We start from the raw sequence: 14,791 nt of genomic DNA, 5'->3' as shown, positions 1-14,791 counted from the left end.
GGACGAGCGAGTTTCAGATTTACCCTGAGCCACAAACTCTAATTTCCGCGCGTTTCGTCTGCATGCGCGTCGCTTGACATTGCCCTTCATCTCGTTCTACGAGCCTTCCTTGCTTTGACTTCCAGCTCACAGGGAGGAGAGATTAGGCACCTGCTTTGATATCGCGATGGGCGTTGTCCGGCTAGCGATCTGTATAGGAGGGGTGTACGCGGCGTTCCTCCTTTGGGCTGTCGCGCAAGAACGGTGTAGGTCGCTTTTCCCGCCAGGTCTCCGTGACCTTCTGAGAAGCCCTCGCTGACCGACAGTGTCCACACCCTTCCCTTCGACCGCATCTTCATCTTCGAAAGGCGGGCATCCCAGTTCTGGATCGTCAGAAGGGGACCGCTTCCCCTCCCCTTTATTCCTCAACTACGCCCAATCCCTTGCCTCCTGTCTCTCCGCCCTCACCTACCTACTCTTCAACGGCTGGCGCTCGGGCACTCTCTCTAGAGATGGATTATGGGAGGTCCTGGGTTTCAACAATCTTCGGGACGGATGGAAAGCCGCTCCGCCACGCGTGCGAAGAGACTCAAATTCGACTCCTTCGCCGGCGCGGCTAGACGGCGCTGGCACATCGACGGCGATTCCGCTCTCCCCGCCGACTGGGAGCTTGTCGAGGAGATCTTCGGCGCAGGTGGAGAAGGGGCGAGTGTCGCCCATGCCGAATGGGGCCGCACAGAAAGAGAGAATAGGGGTGGATGGGAAGGCGGTATCCGAGGGGTTGAGGATGGAGAAGAAGGAGACTGTCGATGAGCAGGCAGCGAGGCTACGGAGATCACTGCCGGCTCTGCTTCTTCAGGTGTCGACGTTCCAGACTATTGCTGGGCCGATCGGATTCCTGGCGTTGAGGCATATCTCTTTTCCGACTATGGTGCTGGGCAAGGTAAATCTGCCCTCTGTACCCTTGCGGTCGGAATTGGCCCTTTCAGGAATCAAGTAGCTGGGCAATGGTAGGAACTTCGCTGATACTGCAGTCCTGCAAACTCATCCCCGTCATGCTCCTTAACGTACTCCTATACCGCCGCCGCTTCTCATCGCACAAATACGTCGTCGTCGCGCTCGTCACCGCCGGTATATCAATATTTATGCTGCTAGCGCCAAAGAAGGCAGGAAAGGGAGGTGGATCAGATAGTGCATGGGGACTATCGCTACTTTTGTTCAAGTGAGCTTTCAGCGGCCGGACCGTTGATGGTATCAAGCTCATAACTCAGTCTGATGGTGGACGGCCTGACCAACTCGACGCAGGACCAAATCTTCACGCTCTATCCCCACTACACCGGACAACAAATGATGTTTCACATGTCACTACTTGCTCAGCTTATCCTCCTCCCCCTCATGCTCCTCCCGCTACCCTCATCGCCACTCTCTCTCCTCCCCCGCCTCCCCATCATCGCATCCTATCTCCCACCACCCTCTCTCGATGCACATCTCGCCCTCGCCCCTCCTGCCGCGGTAACATCGATCAACTTCCTCATCACCCATCCAACAGCCCTAGCGCCTCTGCTCGCATATGCACTACTAGGCGGTCTCGGTCAACTCTTCATATTCGAGACAATCCAGCATTTCGGCAGTCTGACATTGACAATGGTCACGGTCACTCGGAAGCTGTTTACGATGCTGCTCAGCGTGCTGGTGTTTGAGCACAAGCTATCGTTGGGGCAGTGGGTGGGCGTCGGAGTTGTGTTTGCGGGGATAGGTGTAGAGGCGGGTGTGAAGCGGAGAGAGGTCATGCGGTCTTCCAGAAGAGCTAGAAGAAGCTAGGGACATCATTTGATATATATCTATTGCTGTGGTCTCTTCGAGCTGAGTTGCGTCCTCAACGCCACTCATCCCAGCAGTCCGTCACTGATCCTCGAATGCGGCCTTCTAAATATCGTACAGCTCCCGGTATCTCCCTCCTCTGGCCATCAGCTCAGCATGAGGACCACACTCGAGGATAGTCTGCCAGGGTCAGCTCGGCTCTTCATTCCAAACGAAGACTCGGAACTGACACCACCTTCCACAACGGCAATTTGATCTGCTTTCCTGTCTGACACATCAGCTCCTTGGTCGATAGCGTGAGAGCGCTACATAGCTGAACCTACCAGTGGCAAAGCGATGCGAGATGTAGATCGTAGTGACCTTCCGCCCGCCTTGATGGCTGAGCGTGTGAATCCGCTCGAATAGCTGAGCTTCGGCTCGGGGATCGAGGCTGGCAGATGGCTCGCTGGGGTATTAGCTCAGCCCTCTCAGGTCATCGAAAGAATTGACTTACTCGAAAACGACAAGATCAGCCTCGCTGGCCCGCATAAACGCGCGGGATAGACCGATTTTCTGCCATTGCCCGCCGCTGAGTCCAGCGCTATACTCCGCGCTGGCCGTGGGAGAACCAGTTGAGGCGGTGGGGCTCAGCTTGAGCTGATTGATGGCAGGCGCTTCGGGATTGGCAGCTGAGAGAGTGGCCGCGAGCCCGCCTCCGCCGGACACACCGTCAGGCGCAGTGGTACCGGTTGCGGTACCGGTATCCGAGAGGGCGGCTTTTTGAACATCCCGCGCTCCCATCGAGTTGCCAGTGTACCATGCCCGCAGCGCCATGGCCAACCCTCGACCTCGCCTCACCAGACTCTGCCACCTTCCCGCCTCGCCAGGTGCAGTGGTATTGTCTCCGTGCAGCTGGACCTCGTCGTCCGCATCAATGTCGCTCCCAATACCCCACCGACTCAACTTGCCGTCTAGCCCCACCTTGTCTCTGATGCCCCATGCTCCGCCTCTGCCCATCGCTACTTCCAGCGCCTCGTCATCTCCCATACGAGCGACGTTGCCGATCCCGACGTTCTCGCGCAGGGTGAACGAGTATTGGCAAAAGTCTTGGAAGAGGCAGGATGTCCGCCGATAGATGGTAGCGGGATCGTACGCCGTGATGGGGTGACCGTTGAGCAGGAGGGAGCCGTGGTGCTCATATAGCCCCATGAGGGCCTTGATGAGCGTCGTCCTGCCCGATCCGTTTAGACCGACAATGGCGAGCGTTGTTCCCGGGAGGATTGTGAGATTGATACCCCGGAGAACGTCCTGGTTGGCCTCGGGGTACCGGAAGCTCAAGTTGGATGCGACAATGCTCATACCGCCGTCAAGGCGATGGTCGTCAAAGTTGAGCAGATCGATGTCCGCCGGCGACACAGGGCGGAAGAGGTGCGGGTTGTCCGGAACTTGAACGGCCTCGGTATATGCGGCTATGTAGAAGACGAGCTGGAAGACCGTATTGACCTTGCGCGAGAAATCCTTCAGTGACCGAAGTAGGTGATCGACGGTGCCTTGGTAGAGACGGAGGGAGCCAAGGGAGAGGCTGGTGGGTAGCACCTTTAGGGCGAGGAGAATCTGGGCATCAGGCCACGCCAGCATGCATGAGACCAGGAATGAACGTACGTAGAAACTGTACTGCACACTCTGCTCCAACACCACGACGCCGAGCTCCGGGCCTGTCCCTCTTCTCCGCCGCCGGGCCGCGTCCGCGTCACTCTCGCTCTTGAACTTATCCCACCGCTCCAGAGCCCAGTCTTTCAAGCCGAACAGTATCGCCTCTTGCTTGCCACCGCCCCGCCCCACCATATCCTGAATGTTTCTGCCCACCGTGTCGTACGCATGCGTCACTTCCTCCTCCGAGGCCCTCATCATATCGACAACACCGCCGACTAGCGTTGAGGCGAGCGACAACCCGATGAGAAACAAGCCTGTCGAGCCGGATGAGGATTCGTCGCTGGAGATTGTGCGGTACATGAGGTAGATTTGGGAAAGGACGGCGATGAAGTCGGTCATCAGTCCGACAGCGGTCATGAGGCAGAAATATGCGGTACGGGGAATTGCCAGTCGACCGCGCCTCGAGTGATGCGTTGCTCGTGTCCGCTGAAGATGCCAGCTTCGTGCAGTAGGGCGCTGAAATAGGGTGAGGTGGTGGCGGAGATGGGGAGGGAGAGTTGAGCGGCGAGATAAGCCCTCTCGAGGGCATTGTCTACGTGAGCCTGACCAGTGAGCTTCACCGATGCGACCTCAGCTGCTCATAGCTCACCTGGACCCGAGCATCATTCTCGCTGAGGATGTACCGCAGTATGTCGTACGCCGTCGTGCAGCTCATGGCAACAAAGACGACCCTGATGACTTCTATCTCATCGACAAGATCGCCCGCCAAGCTCTTCTGCACTACGTCCATCATACGGCTGTATGCCCAGATACTGCGTTTGTCAGCCTTTACATGATTCCCATGACGATCAGCGAGGGACTGACCTCATGGTGGGCAGGATACAACCCGCCAGACGATCCGCCAGCACGGCCAGCACTCGCACCTCCATGCCAGTCGTGAAGAGCGCGATACAACGCGGAACTGATAGTCGAAGCAGGCGAAGGGCTATCCTGAGGTTCTCGAGCGTGATTGGCCGGTCCTCGCCCGTCCGTCGGTACTTCTTGTCCTGGCCGGGCAGGGAACGAGATTGGAGCCATAGGCTTGCCGCGGGAGTGAGCAGCTTTGGAACGGTGTGAACCGTAGGTGGTGACGGTCCGGTGTCCGAGGAAGACGAAGAGGGCGCCATTTCCTCCGTGATTGGGACGCCCATCGATGGTAGATGACAAGGCAGGTCTTTCGTTCCCGCCTCGAGTGAGGGAAGGCTTGGTGTAGGGGTATGGAAGGCTGACAGGAGCTTAGTATGCTCACCCATCCATATGATGCTATCGAGCGAAGGTGAGCAGACGGGGAAGAAGGTGTTGGCGAGGAAGCGAAACACAACGTGTGTGTGCCCAAAGGCATGTCGTCAAGCAATGACGGTGCATTGTCGTATGCCTCTTGCGGAGTTGTACTGGCCTCCCGGCGGAGATGGATCAGCGCGTGCATCCTGCCAATGTTGATGGCTGTGTATCTGATCGGAATGCTGGCTAGCCGAGAGCACAGCGAGAAACACCAGCAAAACACCAGCGTCGATGTCGAGGCGAGGCGATCGACGTTGTTGAGGGAGGGAAGCGAGGGGATTACGTATGATAGAGGTTGAGGTGGAGCTGACCGCCGAAGGGCTGCTGGCCAGTGAAGAGTAGGGGGATCGGATAGGTTGTGGACACTGCTATCTTGTCGAAGGGATAGTTCGAGTCGAAGGCGATGCCACTGAGCGGGGCTATCTATCTACTGCATAGGTGTGTGTGTGTCTATCTATAGCTAGTAGTGATATGTACCTCTATGTACGCTCCCAGTCTACTCCTTCAATGTGGCACTTGGCATAAGCTAGCACTGGCCCTCTGCGCACGGACACCTGGACACGGCTGACTTCCCAAAGAGGCAAATCCCAAATCCCCGCTGATCTCCCACTACAACGTCATCGTCCCACGAGGACAAATGAGGAATGAGGAGTTACGGAGTTCCTCTTATCTCCGTTGGCTTGACCGACATGAAGCCCAAGCGAACGTCCCCAGCGAGGTCCCGGCGGCTGTCACGATGATAAGATGCACGGGCTAGATATGATATGGTATGATAAGTCGTGATAGTACGTAGATATCCCTTCACCTCGCCCCCTCCAGTCAGTCCACTACCTCACTCCTCAAACCCTGCTTTCTGTATGTTGTACAGCTCCGCATATCTCCCTGCCTTAGCCATCAGCTCAGCGTGAGGTCCGCATTCCGTGATAGTCTGGAAGAATCAGCTTGAGATCGTGCTGGTAACAGCGGAGAGACGGCGCATACCCCATCTTCCACAACGGCGATCTGGTCGGCTTTCCTCACTATGCGTATCAGCTCCCGCTCGGATAGTTAATCGGGGGAGTTGAGACATGCCAGTGGAGAATCTGTGCGAGATGTAGATGGTAGTGCAACGCCTACCATTTTGACGGCTGAGCGCGTGGATACGATCGAAGAGCTGAGCTTCAGCTTTAGGGTCGAGGCTGGCCGAGGGCTCACTGATATCGTCAGCTCGGTCCGAGCAAGATATTCTGGAACATCTCAACTCACTCGAAGATGACAAGATCCGCCTCGCTCGCCCGCATGAAAGATCTCGATAACGCCACCCTTTGCCACTGACCACCGCTGAGACTCGCGGTATTCTCCATGTGAAGCGTATGACCCGCTTTGTCGGTCTCTGTCGTCGGCTCGAGCCTGGAAGCACCGGTCGCCGGGGTAGCAGCGGCGGGGACGGGCTGAGTGGTGCGATTGGTCGATGAAGCGTCTGTGGCGACTGCGGAGACCGTGATGAGAGGCTTGGTTTCGACATCGTTGGTAGCGGATGACGTTGAAATCTCGTTGTCCAGACACTCCACCGCCCCGCCCATATACCACGCCCTCATCGCCCTCCACACCTTGAACGCCCTCTTCCAGATGGACGCCTTGGCAGCATAGTCGACAGCCATGACAGTCCCCCTCACCTTGACTTCATCCTCCCCCTCCCCACCGCCAGACCCATATCGGTTCAATTTCCCCTCGAGCCCGACCTTTTCCTTGATCCCCAGGGCGCCACCTCGATCCATCGCTATCTCCAGCGCCGTATCCTCCGCCATCTGATCCACATTGCCGATTCCGACGTTCTCGCGAAGCGTGAACGAGTAGCGGCAAAAGTCCTGGAAGAGACAGGACGTCCGCCGATGGATCGTTGCGGGGTCGTAAGCGGTGATGGGGCGACCGTTGAGGAGGAGTGACCCCTGATGCTCATAAAGACCCATCAAGGCCTTGGTGAGTGTGGTCTTGCCCGAGCCATTCAGCCCGACGATAGCGAGTGTTGTACCGGGAAGGATGGTGAGATTGATACCGTGTAGGACGTCCTTGTTTGCTCCGGGATACCGAAAGTTGAGGTTGGTAGCGACGATGCTCATGCCTCCCTCCAGGCGGTGTTTGTCAAAATTGAGCAATTCGACGTTGCGCATCCCAACCGGACGCAGATGGTGCGGGTTTTCCGGGAGCTGAACGGCCTCGGTGTAGGCGGCGATGTAGAAGACGAGCTGGAAGATCCGGTCGGCCTGACGCGAGAGAGCCTGGATTGATTCGAGGAGGGACGAGACGGTATCTTTGTAGAGCCTGATGGAGCCGAGGGATAGGTTGGTAGGGAGCACTTTGAGAGCGAGAAGGACCTCATCGTCAGCTCGGGCTCAGGTTGGAGAAGGTAGACGTACGTAGAAACAGGTTTGTACCCCTTGGTCCATCATCTTCAACCCGAACTTGTGATCCTTATCATCTTTCCGGCGCTCCGTCTCTTCCGCCCCCGCCTTGCTCCTCACGTCGTCCCATCGCGCGAGCGCCCAGTCCTTCAGCCCGTACAGCACCGCCTCCTGCTTGGATTCCCCCCTGTCGGCCATCTCCCTGATGCTGGTCTCCGCCAGATGGTACGACAGGCGATACACGAAATACGGCGTCCGGTCGCGGACGAGATTGATGATCACGCGGACGACCGTAGGGGCGAGCGAGAGAGCGATAAGGATGAGTCCCGTCCCGCCGTCGCCGCGAGGTCCGCCGCTTGACACAGTGCGGTACATAAGGCAGATTTGAGAGAGGACCCGGAGAAAGTCGGTGAAGAGGTCCAGGGCGGCGTGAAGGCAGCCGTACGGTGACCGAGGAAAGTCCCAATCGTATTCCCCCTTGCTGCGAGGATGAGGTCGACGAGTGTATCCCGCGAAGATGCCTGCGTCGTGCATGAGGGCGGAGAAATAGGGGGAGCTGGTAGCGGAAATGGGTAAGGAGAACTGGGCGGCCAGGTATGCTCGCTCAAGGACATCGTCGACGTGCATCTGATCGGTCAGCTGTAATCCGATAGCAGTGTAGGGATGACTCACCCGAACTAGGGCATCGTTCTCCTTCAGCGCGTATCGAAGCGCATCATTCCCCACCGCACATACCATAGCGACGAACGCCACCCTGATGACTTCCCCTCGATCCACCGCTCCGGCCTCGAGGCTCTTCTGGACCATGTCCATCATGCGGCTATACGCCCAGATCCTGACGAATCAGCGTGACCCATATCTGCCATCAAGGGTGAGGCTGAGCTCACTGAGCGGTAGGCAAAAAGCTCCCCATCAACCTCCCGATCAGCAACGCCATCACCCGCCGCTCCCATCCACTGGTAAAGAGCGCTGTGAATCGTACGCTATAGAGCTGGAGCAGTCTGACCGCGATCTTGAGATTGTCGAGCGTGAATGGCCGATCCTCGCCCTTTGGCCGATACTTGATCTCCTTGCTGGGGAGCCGGCGAGACTGCAGCCAAAGGGCGGCGATCTCACTCCGAGCCTCGCCGATGATGGGCGAGGGGGTGAATGTGGATGTGGATGAGGTGTCGATCGCCGGAGAAGGCATAGGAGGAGCGTCCGGGCCCTGCGGGGCCGCGGTAGCAAGGGGTGGAGTCGACATTGAGGCCAACGAGAGTAGGAGATGGGGGTTTGAGGGCTTTTAACCGCGTTCTTATATGCCTTACGGGAGATGATGGGGGATGATGCGATATGATGAGGCTTGACGGTAGATTGATGCGCGCCCTGTGCCTGGCCTCGAGGACGAGCTAGATGCCGAGCTTATTGTCTCCAGGAACATGCACGCCACTTCTGTGTGTGGTGGGACGCGCTGACGACACACAGCGTGAGGCCGGAAAAGTGGGGGAGAGTGGGGGAAGCGCGATTTCTGCGCAGTATAGGGCCGAATGGAAACATATCCACGCTCTCCTCCCAGGTCTGTACCTTGCTCTTGATCTGCCTCGTCAGTTTTATGCTGACCTGCAAAGTGAGACGGGACCCACATAGCTCCCCGGCGATGTCTTTACTACTTGTGCGGGACTGATCCGCATCAGTCTTCGAATCCCGCCTTCTGAAGGCGGAACAGCTCAGAGTACCGCCCTTCTTTCGCCATCAACTCTGCGTGGGTTCCGCACTCTAAGATTGTCTGCATGTCAGCCCGAGAGCTCACTTTACAGCACGAAGAACAGCTTACCCCATCTTCCACTACTGCAATCTGGTCGGCTCGCTTGACTGCCATATCAGCTTGAGTATCTGACCGAGGCGCTGCAGCCTAGGAAGGCGTAGGGCGAAGCTACATACCTGTAGAAAGCCTGTGAGAGATAAATATGGTCGAGCTCCTTCGGCCATGCTGGTGGCTGAGCGAGTGGATACGTTCGAAGAGCTGTGCCTCTGCACGTGGGTCAAGGCTGGCTGACGGTTCGCTGTATTGTCAGCTTTGAGCTGAAGACACATACCGAAGACTTCGACTCACTCAAAGACGACCAGATCCGCCTCGTTCGCGCGCATGAACGCCCTTCCCAGCGCGACACGCTGCCATTGGCCCCCGCTGAGACTTGCGCGTTGTTCGGGTACGCCCGAGTGATGCGATTTGGGCCTGATGGATGTCTCCCGCTTGGTTGCTTGAGACTCCGGATTCGGCTCGTGTATCGACGCGAGAGGTGTATCCCGAGCCACGGCATTTGACGGCCTCGGCGTTCCCCCTCTTCCGCTGGGCCCACTCGTGAACATCCCACTTATACCATCCGCCAACCCTTTCAGCGCCGGCCTGTTTTGGGCAGGTGGTCCCCTGCTCGGCGTAAACTGGATACTATCCCCACCCGCGGCATCGGGCGCACTCCAGCGGTTCAGCACTCCCTCCATCCCGACTTTGTCCAATACCGCAGTTGCCCCACCCCGCTCAATCGCCTCCTTAATGGCAGCCTCATCCTCCATCCTCCCGACGTTCCCGATCCCAATGTTCTCGCGCAGAGTGAAGGAGTATTTGCTGAAGTCTTGGAAAAGACACGATGTTCTCTTATGGACTGTGGCCGGGTCGTATGAGGCGATAGGTTGGCCGTTCAAAAGGAGGGAGCCTTGGTGATCGTATAGTCCCATCAAGACTTTGACGAGGGTCGTCTTTCCTCCGCCATTGACACCGACAATAGCAAGGGTCGTACCGGGCGGGATAGTCAGGTTGATTCCCCGGAGCACGTTCTTGTCCGCCCCCGGATACCGAAAGCTGAGGTCCTGAGCAACGAGGCCCATCCCCCCTTCGACGCGGTGGGACTCGTAGTCGAGCAATTCGCCATTCTGCGGGATCGAGCGGAGGAGGTGAGGCTGATTTGGGAGGTCGATAGCCTCAACGTAGGCTGCGATATGGAAGACGATTTGGAAGACTTGGTTTGAGGTGGTAGATAAGGAGCGAACAGTTCTGAGTAGCGCCTCGACGGTTTGTTGGTATAGCCGGATAGAGCCAAGGGAGAGGGTAGTGGGAAGAACGCGGAGTGCGAGAAGCACCTGCTCAGTCAGCCACAACACAGACTGAGGAAAGTATGACTCACGTAGAAGCTGGTCTGAACTCCCTCTTCCACCGCACTCAGCGTGAGATCATATCCACCTGTCCGAGCCTGCTGACTGATCTTCTCCGACTCCATCTCCCCGCGCACCCTATCCCAGCGCGAGAGCACCCAGTCTCTCAGACCGAAGAGCACCACTTCTTGCTTGTATCCTCCACTCCTTCCTAGATCTCGCACGTCCTTCTCCGTTTGACGCGCCTGTTGATAGTATCGCCGCCAGTCCTGCCTGGCGTTGGGACGGAGTAGTCCGCCCAGTGTTCGAAGTAGCGCCGGTGTGACCGATAGGATGATGAGGATGATCGAGGTCCAAGTGACCCGAGATAACGAGTCGCCGCCCGACAGGGCTCGGTATATCAGGTACAGCTGCGATGTGATTCCGACGAGATTGATGAGGAGCTGAAAGATTGAGCCGAGCGCGTCTGACGGTCCGCTGAAGCCCGATCGCACATAGCCGCCTGAGCCTGGGACGGTCCGAGCTTCGTACCCGACAAAGATGCCGGCCTCGTGCATGAGCGCCGAGACGTATGGGGAGGAGAGGGAGGGGATCGAGAGGGATAGTTGGGTAGCGAGGTAGGCTCGTTCGAGCTTTGTATCGATACGGGACTGAATATCAGCACTACTCATACGCATAGACCACGCACTCACTCGTACAAGCGCATCGTTGTCGCGGAGGAGGAACTTGAACACCTCCTCGCCTATCGCGCTCGACACCGAGATAGCCGCTACCCCTATCACTTCGCTTCGATCAATTCCGCCAGATTCAAAGCTGGCTTGCACCAAGTCCAGCATTCGACTAGAGGACCAGATTCTGTCCCGAGTCAGCTCTGATCGTCTCCCAAATGTTTATGATAGCTGTAAAGACGCGCAACTCACTTCGCGGTCGGCAAAAGACCCCGTGATACCATTCCCAATACGTAGATCGCCATGCGCACCTCCATACCACTCAAGAACGACGCGATGAAACGTGGTCCCGCGAGACGAACGATCTCAGCCGCGAGTCTGACATTGACGACGGTGAACGGTCTCTCCTCTCCCGCTGGGCGGTATGACGCAGGACTGCCGACCAAAGTGCGAGACTTCAGCCATAGTGCTCCGACCGGGCTGTATGGCTCAGTCGAGCCAAAACATTGTGGGCCCCCGAGCGATACTCGTGCCAGATCTGGAGTCACAGTATTCCCTCCACGGCGCCGTAAGCTGGGCCCGAGTAAAGGGGAAGTCGACATGGTCGTCGTGGTGAGCGAAGGTGGTGAGTAAGCGGTGAGAAGGGGTATGGCAAGGCGGCTGTTGACAGGGACCGCTTTATTCTAGGCTCCCTAGCTTGTCATCCCTCTGTAGCCTGGGATGGATGCCCCAGCCTGCGCGAGGCTTTGACAATATATAGATGGAGGCAAAGAGGTGAGGCGGAAGGGCAGAGTTGGTGAGCTCCAGGCTCGGCCTAAAGATACTCCGCCGACATTGCATGGCTCGGCTGGACTCCCTGTCTCGTGTAGCAAGCGCGACCGTCCAGGTAGGGTGTATGCACAGTAGTCCGTAGCTATACAGGTTATGCACACTATTTACACGATACATGCAACGACTCCTCGCCAAAGCCGGATCTTGTTCTTCGGCTGACCAGTCCGCCACCTCGATCAATCCTCGAAGCCCGCCTTCTGTAGATTGTACAGCTCAGCGTAGCGCCCTTCTTTCGCCATCAGTTCAGTATGCGACCCGCACTCCAAGATCGTCTGCAACAGTCAGCGACTTATCTCTTACAGGTGCCAAATTTAACGTACCCCATCCTCCACGACTGCAATCTGATCGGCTCGTTTGACTAGATCATCAGCTATTAGGCGAAGGCAGGAGTCATATCCGTACGACCTACCCGTGGAGAAGCGGTGCGATGTGAAGATTGTAGTGCATCGCCGGCCGTTCTGGTGGCTCAGAGCATGGATCCGGTCGAAGAGCTGAGCTTCTGCCTGTGGGTCAAGGCTAGCGGACGGTTCGCTGATCTGTCAGCCGTCTTCTGCTATCAAAGCTCCAAGGTGGAGATGGCTTACTCGAAGACAATAAGATCCGCCTCACTCGCCCTCATAGACGCACGAGCGAGACCCAGGCGTCGCCACTGGCCCCCGCTGAGACTGGCAAGTTGTCCTTGTGCCTGCGGAGCTTCGGCCGGAATCGCCGACAAAGGGACATCTTCAGGATTTGGGTCGTCACGGTTCGCGAGCGGTATCGCTGACATCGGTTCGGACTCCGGAATGGGTGACAAGGGTGTGATGATGAAAGGCGGCTTACTTGTCCCTCCAGGAGTCTTCGTGCGAGCGAACACTCCACCTAGCCGAGCAGCCAGCTTTTCCCACGAACCCTTGGGCGCCACTTGAGGTTTATTGGCGGGCTTGAACTGGATATCGTCCCCTCCCGCCGCGTCTGGCGTACCAGTCCGATTCAGCATGCCCTCCATCCCCACCTTCTGAGCACTCCACTCGCACCTCCGAGCTCTATCGCCTCTTTCAGTTCCTCGTCGTCCTCCATCTTGTCCACATTGCCAATCCCGACATTCTCGCGCAGGGTGAAGGAGTATTTGCAGAAGTCTTGAAATAGACAAGACATGCGGCGGTGGAGCGTCGTTGGGTCGTAGCTGGCGATAGGAAGATCGTTGAGGAGGACCGACCCCTGGTGGTTGTATAACCCCATCAAAGCCTCGACGAGAGTGGTCTTGCCGCCCCCATTCACGCCGACAATCGCGAGGGTCGTACCTGGCGGGATGATGAGGTTGATATCGTGTATAACGTCCTTGTCGGCTTTGGGGTATCGAAAGGTAAGATCGCGAGCAATGAGACCCATACCCCCGTGGACGCGCTGTGTTTCGTAATCGATGAACTCGCTGCTGTGAGGTTGTGACGAGTGGATGATGTGACCTTGAAGAGGGAGGTCAATGGCTTCGACGTAAGCGGCAATGAGGAAGATAAGGCGGTAGACTTGTTTTGAAGTGTCTGATAGCCTACGAATCGTATTTAGGAGAGCCTCCGCGGTCTGTCGGTACAGTCCAATCGATCCCACGGAAAGGGTCGTGGGTACGATACGCAGGGCAAGGAGAACCTGCGTTAACAGGAACGTAAGAGACGATGTGACGAACTACTCACATAGAAGCCCATCTGAATTCCCTCCTCGATGACGCTCAACGTTATATCGTACCCCTTGGATTGACGGTCAGAAGTTATCTTGCCCTCTTCAATTGCACTGCGAGCACGGTCCCACCTGGCCAATATCCAGTCCTTCAAGCCAAAGAGAACGACCTCCTGCTTGTAGCCCCCGCTGCTGCCTAGCTTTCGCACATCTTTCTCCGCATCCCGAGCCTGTCGATAATACCTGCGCCACTGACTCTTGTCATCAGGACGGGCCAGTCGGCCAACAGTATGAAGAAGGGCTGGGGTGATTGCAAGGAAGATAAGCAGGTAAGATGACCAGCCCGCTCCTAATGCGGCCTTGGAAGTGAGTGTCCGGTGAACGAGGTATACCTGCGAAACCATCAGGACAAGATTGATCAGTAGGTGGGACACGAAATCCAGGGCATCCGAGGGTCCGGAAAACCCTCGTTGGCTGGATGTACCGTCGCTGTTCTGGACGGTCCGCGTTTCCCACCCGACAAAGATGCTGGCCTCGCCGGTGAGCGCGGAAATGAAAGGACCAGACAAAGAGGGGATGGAGAGGGAGAGCTGTGTGGCCAGATATGCGCGTTGTAGGACAGTATCAAGATGGAGCTGACCATCAGAAGTGTTCTTCACTAGGAATGCAGTACGCACCTGAACGACCGTACTATTATTGCGCAGCAAAAAGCGCAAAACATCGTCGCCCACCGCCATCAACGTCGCAAGGGCCGCAACCCGGATGACTTCGCCGCGGTCGACCATACCGCCAGATACGAAACTCGCCTGGACCAGATCGAGCAAGCGACTGGTTGACCATATTCTGGACAGTCAGGAAGGGTCGCCTAGCATAGCGAGACGGTACTCACTTTACCGTGGGCAGTATCCCGTGCGATATGATGCCTAGAACGTAGATTGCCATGCGCAGCTCCTTACCGCCCAGAATGATGTTGAGTAGGCGAGGGACGGAAAGGTATACGAGTTGCGCCGCAATGCGAACATTGGCGAAAGTGAACGCCCTATCATCACCTGCCGGAAGGTGGACGGGTGGATTGGCAGACACCAGGCGCGATTGGAGCCAGAGTTCAGCCGTCTGACTCCGTCGCGGCGAGCCTTCCGCGTTCCCAGGAGACTCATGTGCAGGTCCTTGCGGAGGTTCGAGGCGTTCATGTCCGCTATTGGTGATACGGCGTCGCAAGCCGAGCGCGTCAGGAATGGTCGCCATGGTGGCCTTGGGTCAGTGGGCGTCAATTTTCCCGCTCTGTTGTAAGGAATATGATGACAAGAGGGAGCGGGACTGGACCCTCAAGGTGTAGGTCCCCTTCTTCCCCGCCTTGGTATGAAAGGAGAAGGATAA

General features: G+C 57.2%; 6 protein-coding genes across 6 annotated transcripts; 1 reads left to right on the top strand and 5 right to left on the bottom strand.

Moving 5' to 3' along the window:
- Positions 1 to 166: 166 nt before the first annotated feature.
- On the top strand, positions 167 to 1,800 carry MKK02DRAFT_18437 (putative UDP-galactose transporter; the record flags this gene model as incomplete). The annotated part of the gene is made up of 5 exons (XM_053085946.1): positions 167 to 245; positions 306 to 512; positions 690 to 922; positions 1,014 to 1,201; positions 1,251 to 1,800. 5 exons carry the CDS (start codon positions 167 to 169, stop codon positions 1,798 to 1,800), a joined length of 1,257 nt encoding a protein of 418 aa, XP_052942922.1.
- Positions 1,801 to 1,905: 105 nt separating this feature from the next.
- MKK02DRAFT_39122 (P-loop containing nucleoside triphosphate hydrolase protein) lies at positions 1,906 to 3,792 on the bottom strand (the record flags this gene model as incomplete). Its single annotated transcript, XM_053090451.1, has 5 exons — positions 1,906 to 1,980; positions 2,031 to 2,068; positions 2,124 to 2,245; positions 2,294 to 3,393; positions 3,442 to 3,792. The coding sequence occupies 5 exons, from the start codon at positions 3,790 to 3,792 to the stop codon at positions 1,906 to 1,908; spliced, it is 1,686 nt and encodes a 561-aa protein (XP_052942921.1).
- A 53-nt stretch (positions 3,793 to 3,845) lies between these two features.
- On the bottom strand, positions 3,846 to 4,622 carry MKK02DRAFT_39121 (uncharacterized protein; the record flags this gene model as incomplete). Its single annotated transcript, XM_053090450.1, has 3 exons — positions 3,846 to 4,034; positions 4,082 to 4,244; positions 4,297 to 4,622. The coding sequence occupies 3 exons, from the start codon at positions 4,620 to 4,622 to the stop codon at positions 3,846 to 3,848; spliced, it is 678 nt and encodes a 225-aa protein (XP_052942920.1).
- Positions 4,623 to 5,584: 962 nt separating this feature from the next.
- Positions 5,585 to 6,851, bottom strand: MKK02DRAFT_18610 (P-loop containing nucleoside triphosphate hydrolase protein; the record flags this gene model as incomplete). The annotated part of the gene is made up of 5 exons (XM_053085980.1): positions 5,585 to 5,680; positions 5,734 to 5,767; positions 5,820 to 5,945; positions 5,998 to 6,089; positions 6,414 to 6,851. The coding sequence occupies 5 exons, from the start codon at positions 6,849 to 6,851 to the stop codon at positions 5,585 to 5,587; spliced, it is 786 nt and encodes a 261-aa protein (XP_052942919.1).
- Positions 6,852 to 8,802: 1,951 nt separating this feature from the next.
- On the bottom strand, positions 8,803 to 9,998 carry MKK02DRAFT_18662 (P-loop containing nucleoside triphosphate hydrolase protein; the record flags this gene model as incomplete). The annotated part of the gene is made up of 5 exons (XM_053085989.1): positions 8,803 to 8,898; positions 8,947 to 8,984; positions 9,054 to 9,175; positions 9,226 to 9,365; positions 9,606 to 9,998. 5 exons carry the CDS (start codon positions 9,996 to 9,998, stop codon positions 8,803 to 8,805), a joined length of 789 nt encoding a protein of 262 aa, XP_052942918.1.
- Positions 9,999 to 11,937: 1,939 nt separating this feature from the next.
- On the bottom strand, positions 11,938 to 14,659 carry MKK02DRAFT_39118 (P-loop containing nucleoside triphosphate hydrolase protein; the record flags this gene model as incomplete). Its single annotated transcript, XM_053090449.1, has 9 exons — positions 11,938 to 12,033; positions 12,082 to 12,119; positions 12,171 to 12,292; positions 12,346 to 12,523; positions 12,584 to 12,715; positions 12,778 to 13,321; positions 13,432 to 14,049; positions 14,092 to 14,257; positions 14,304 to 14,659. 9 exons carry the CDS (start codon positions 14,657 to 14,659, stop codon positions 11,938 to 11,940), a joined length of 2,250 nt encoding a protein of 749 aa, XP_052942917.1.
- Positions 14,660 to 14,791: the final 132 nt, after the last annotated feature.

The sequence above is a fragment of the Dioszegia hungarica genome (genome assembly GCF_025882075.1).
Source record: "Dioszegia hungarica strain PDD-24b-2 chromosome Unknown MKK02contig_19, whole genome shotgun sequence".
Classification (NCBI taxonomy): domain Eukaryota; kingdom Fungi; phylum Basidiomycota; class Tremellomycetes; order Tremellales; family Bulleribasidiaceae; genus Dioszegia; species Dioszegia hungarica.
Note: the sequence above shows the minus strand (reverse complement) of the source record. Positions and strands in the feature narration are given on the sequence as shown.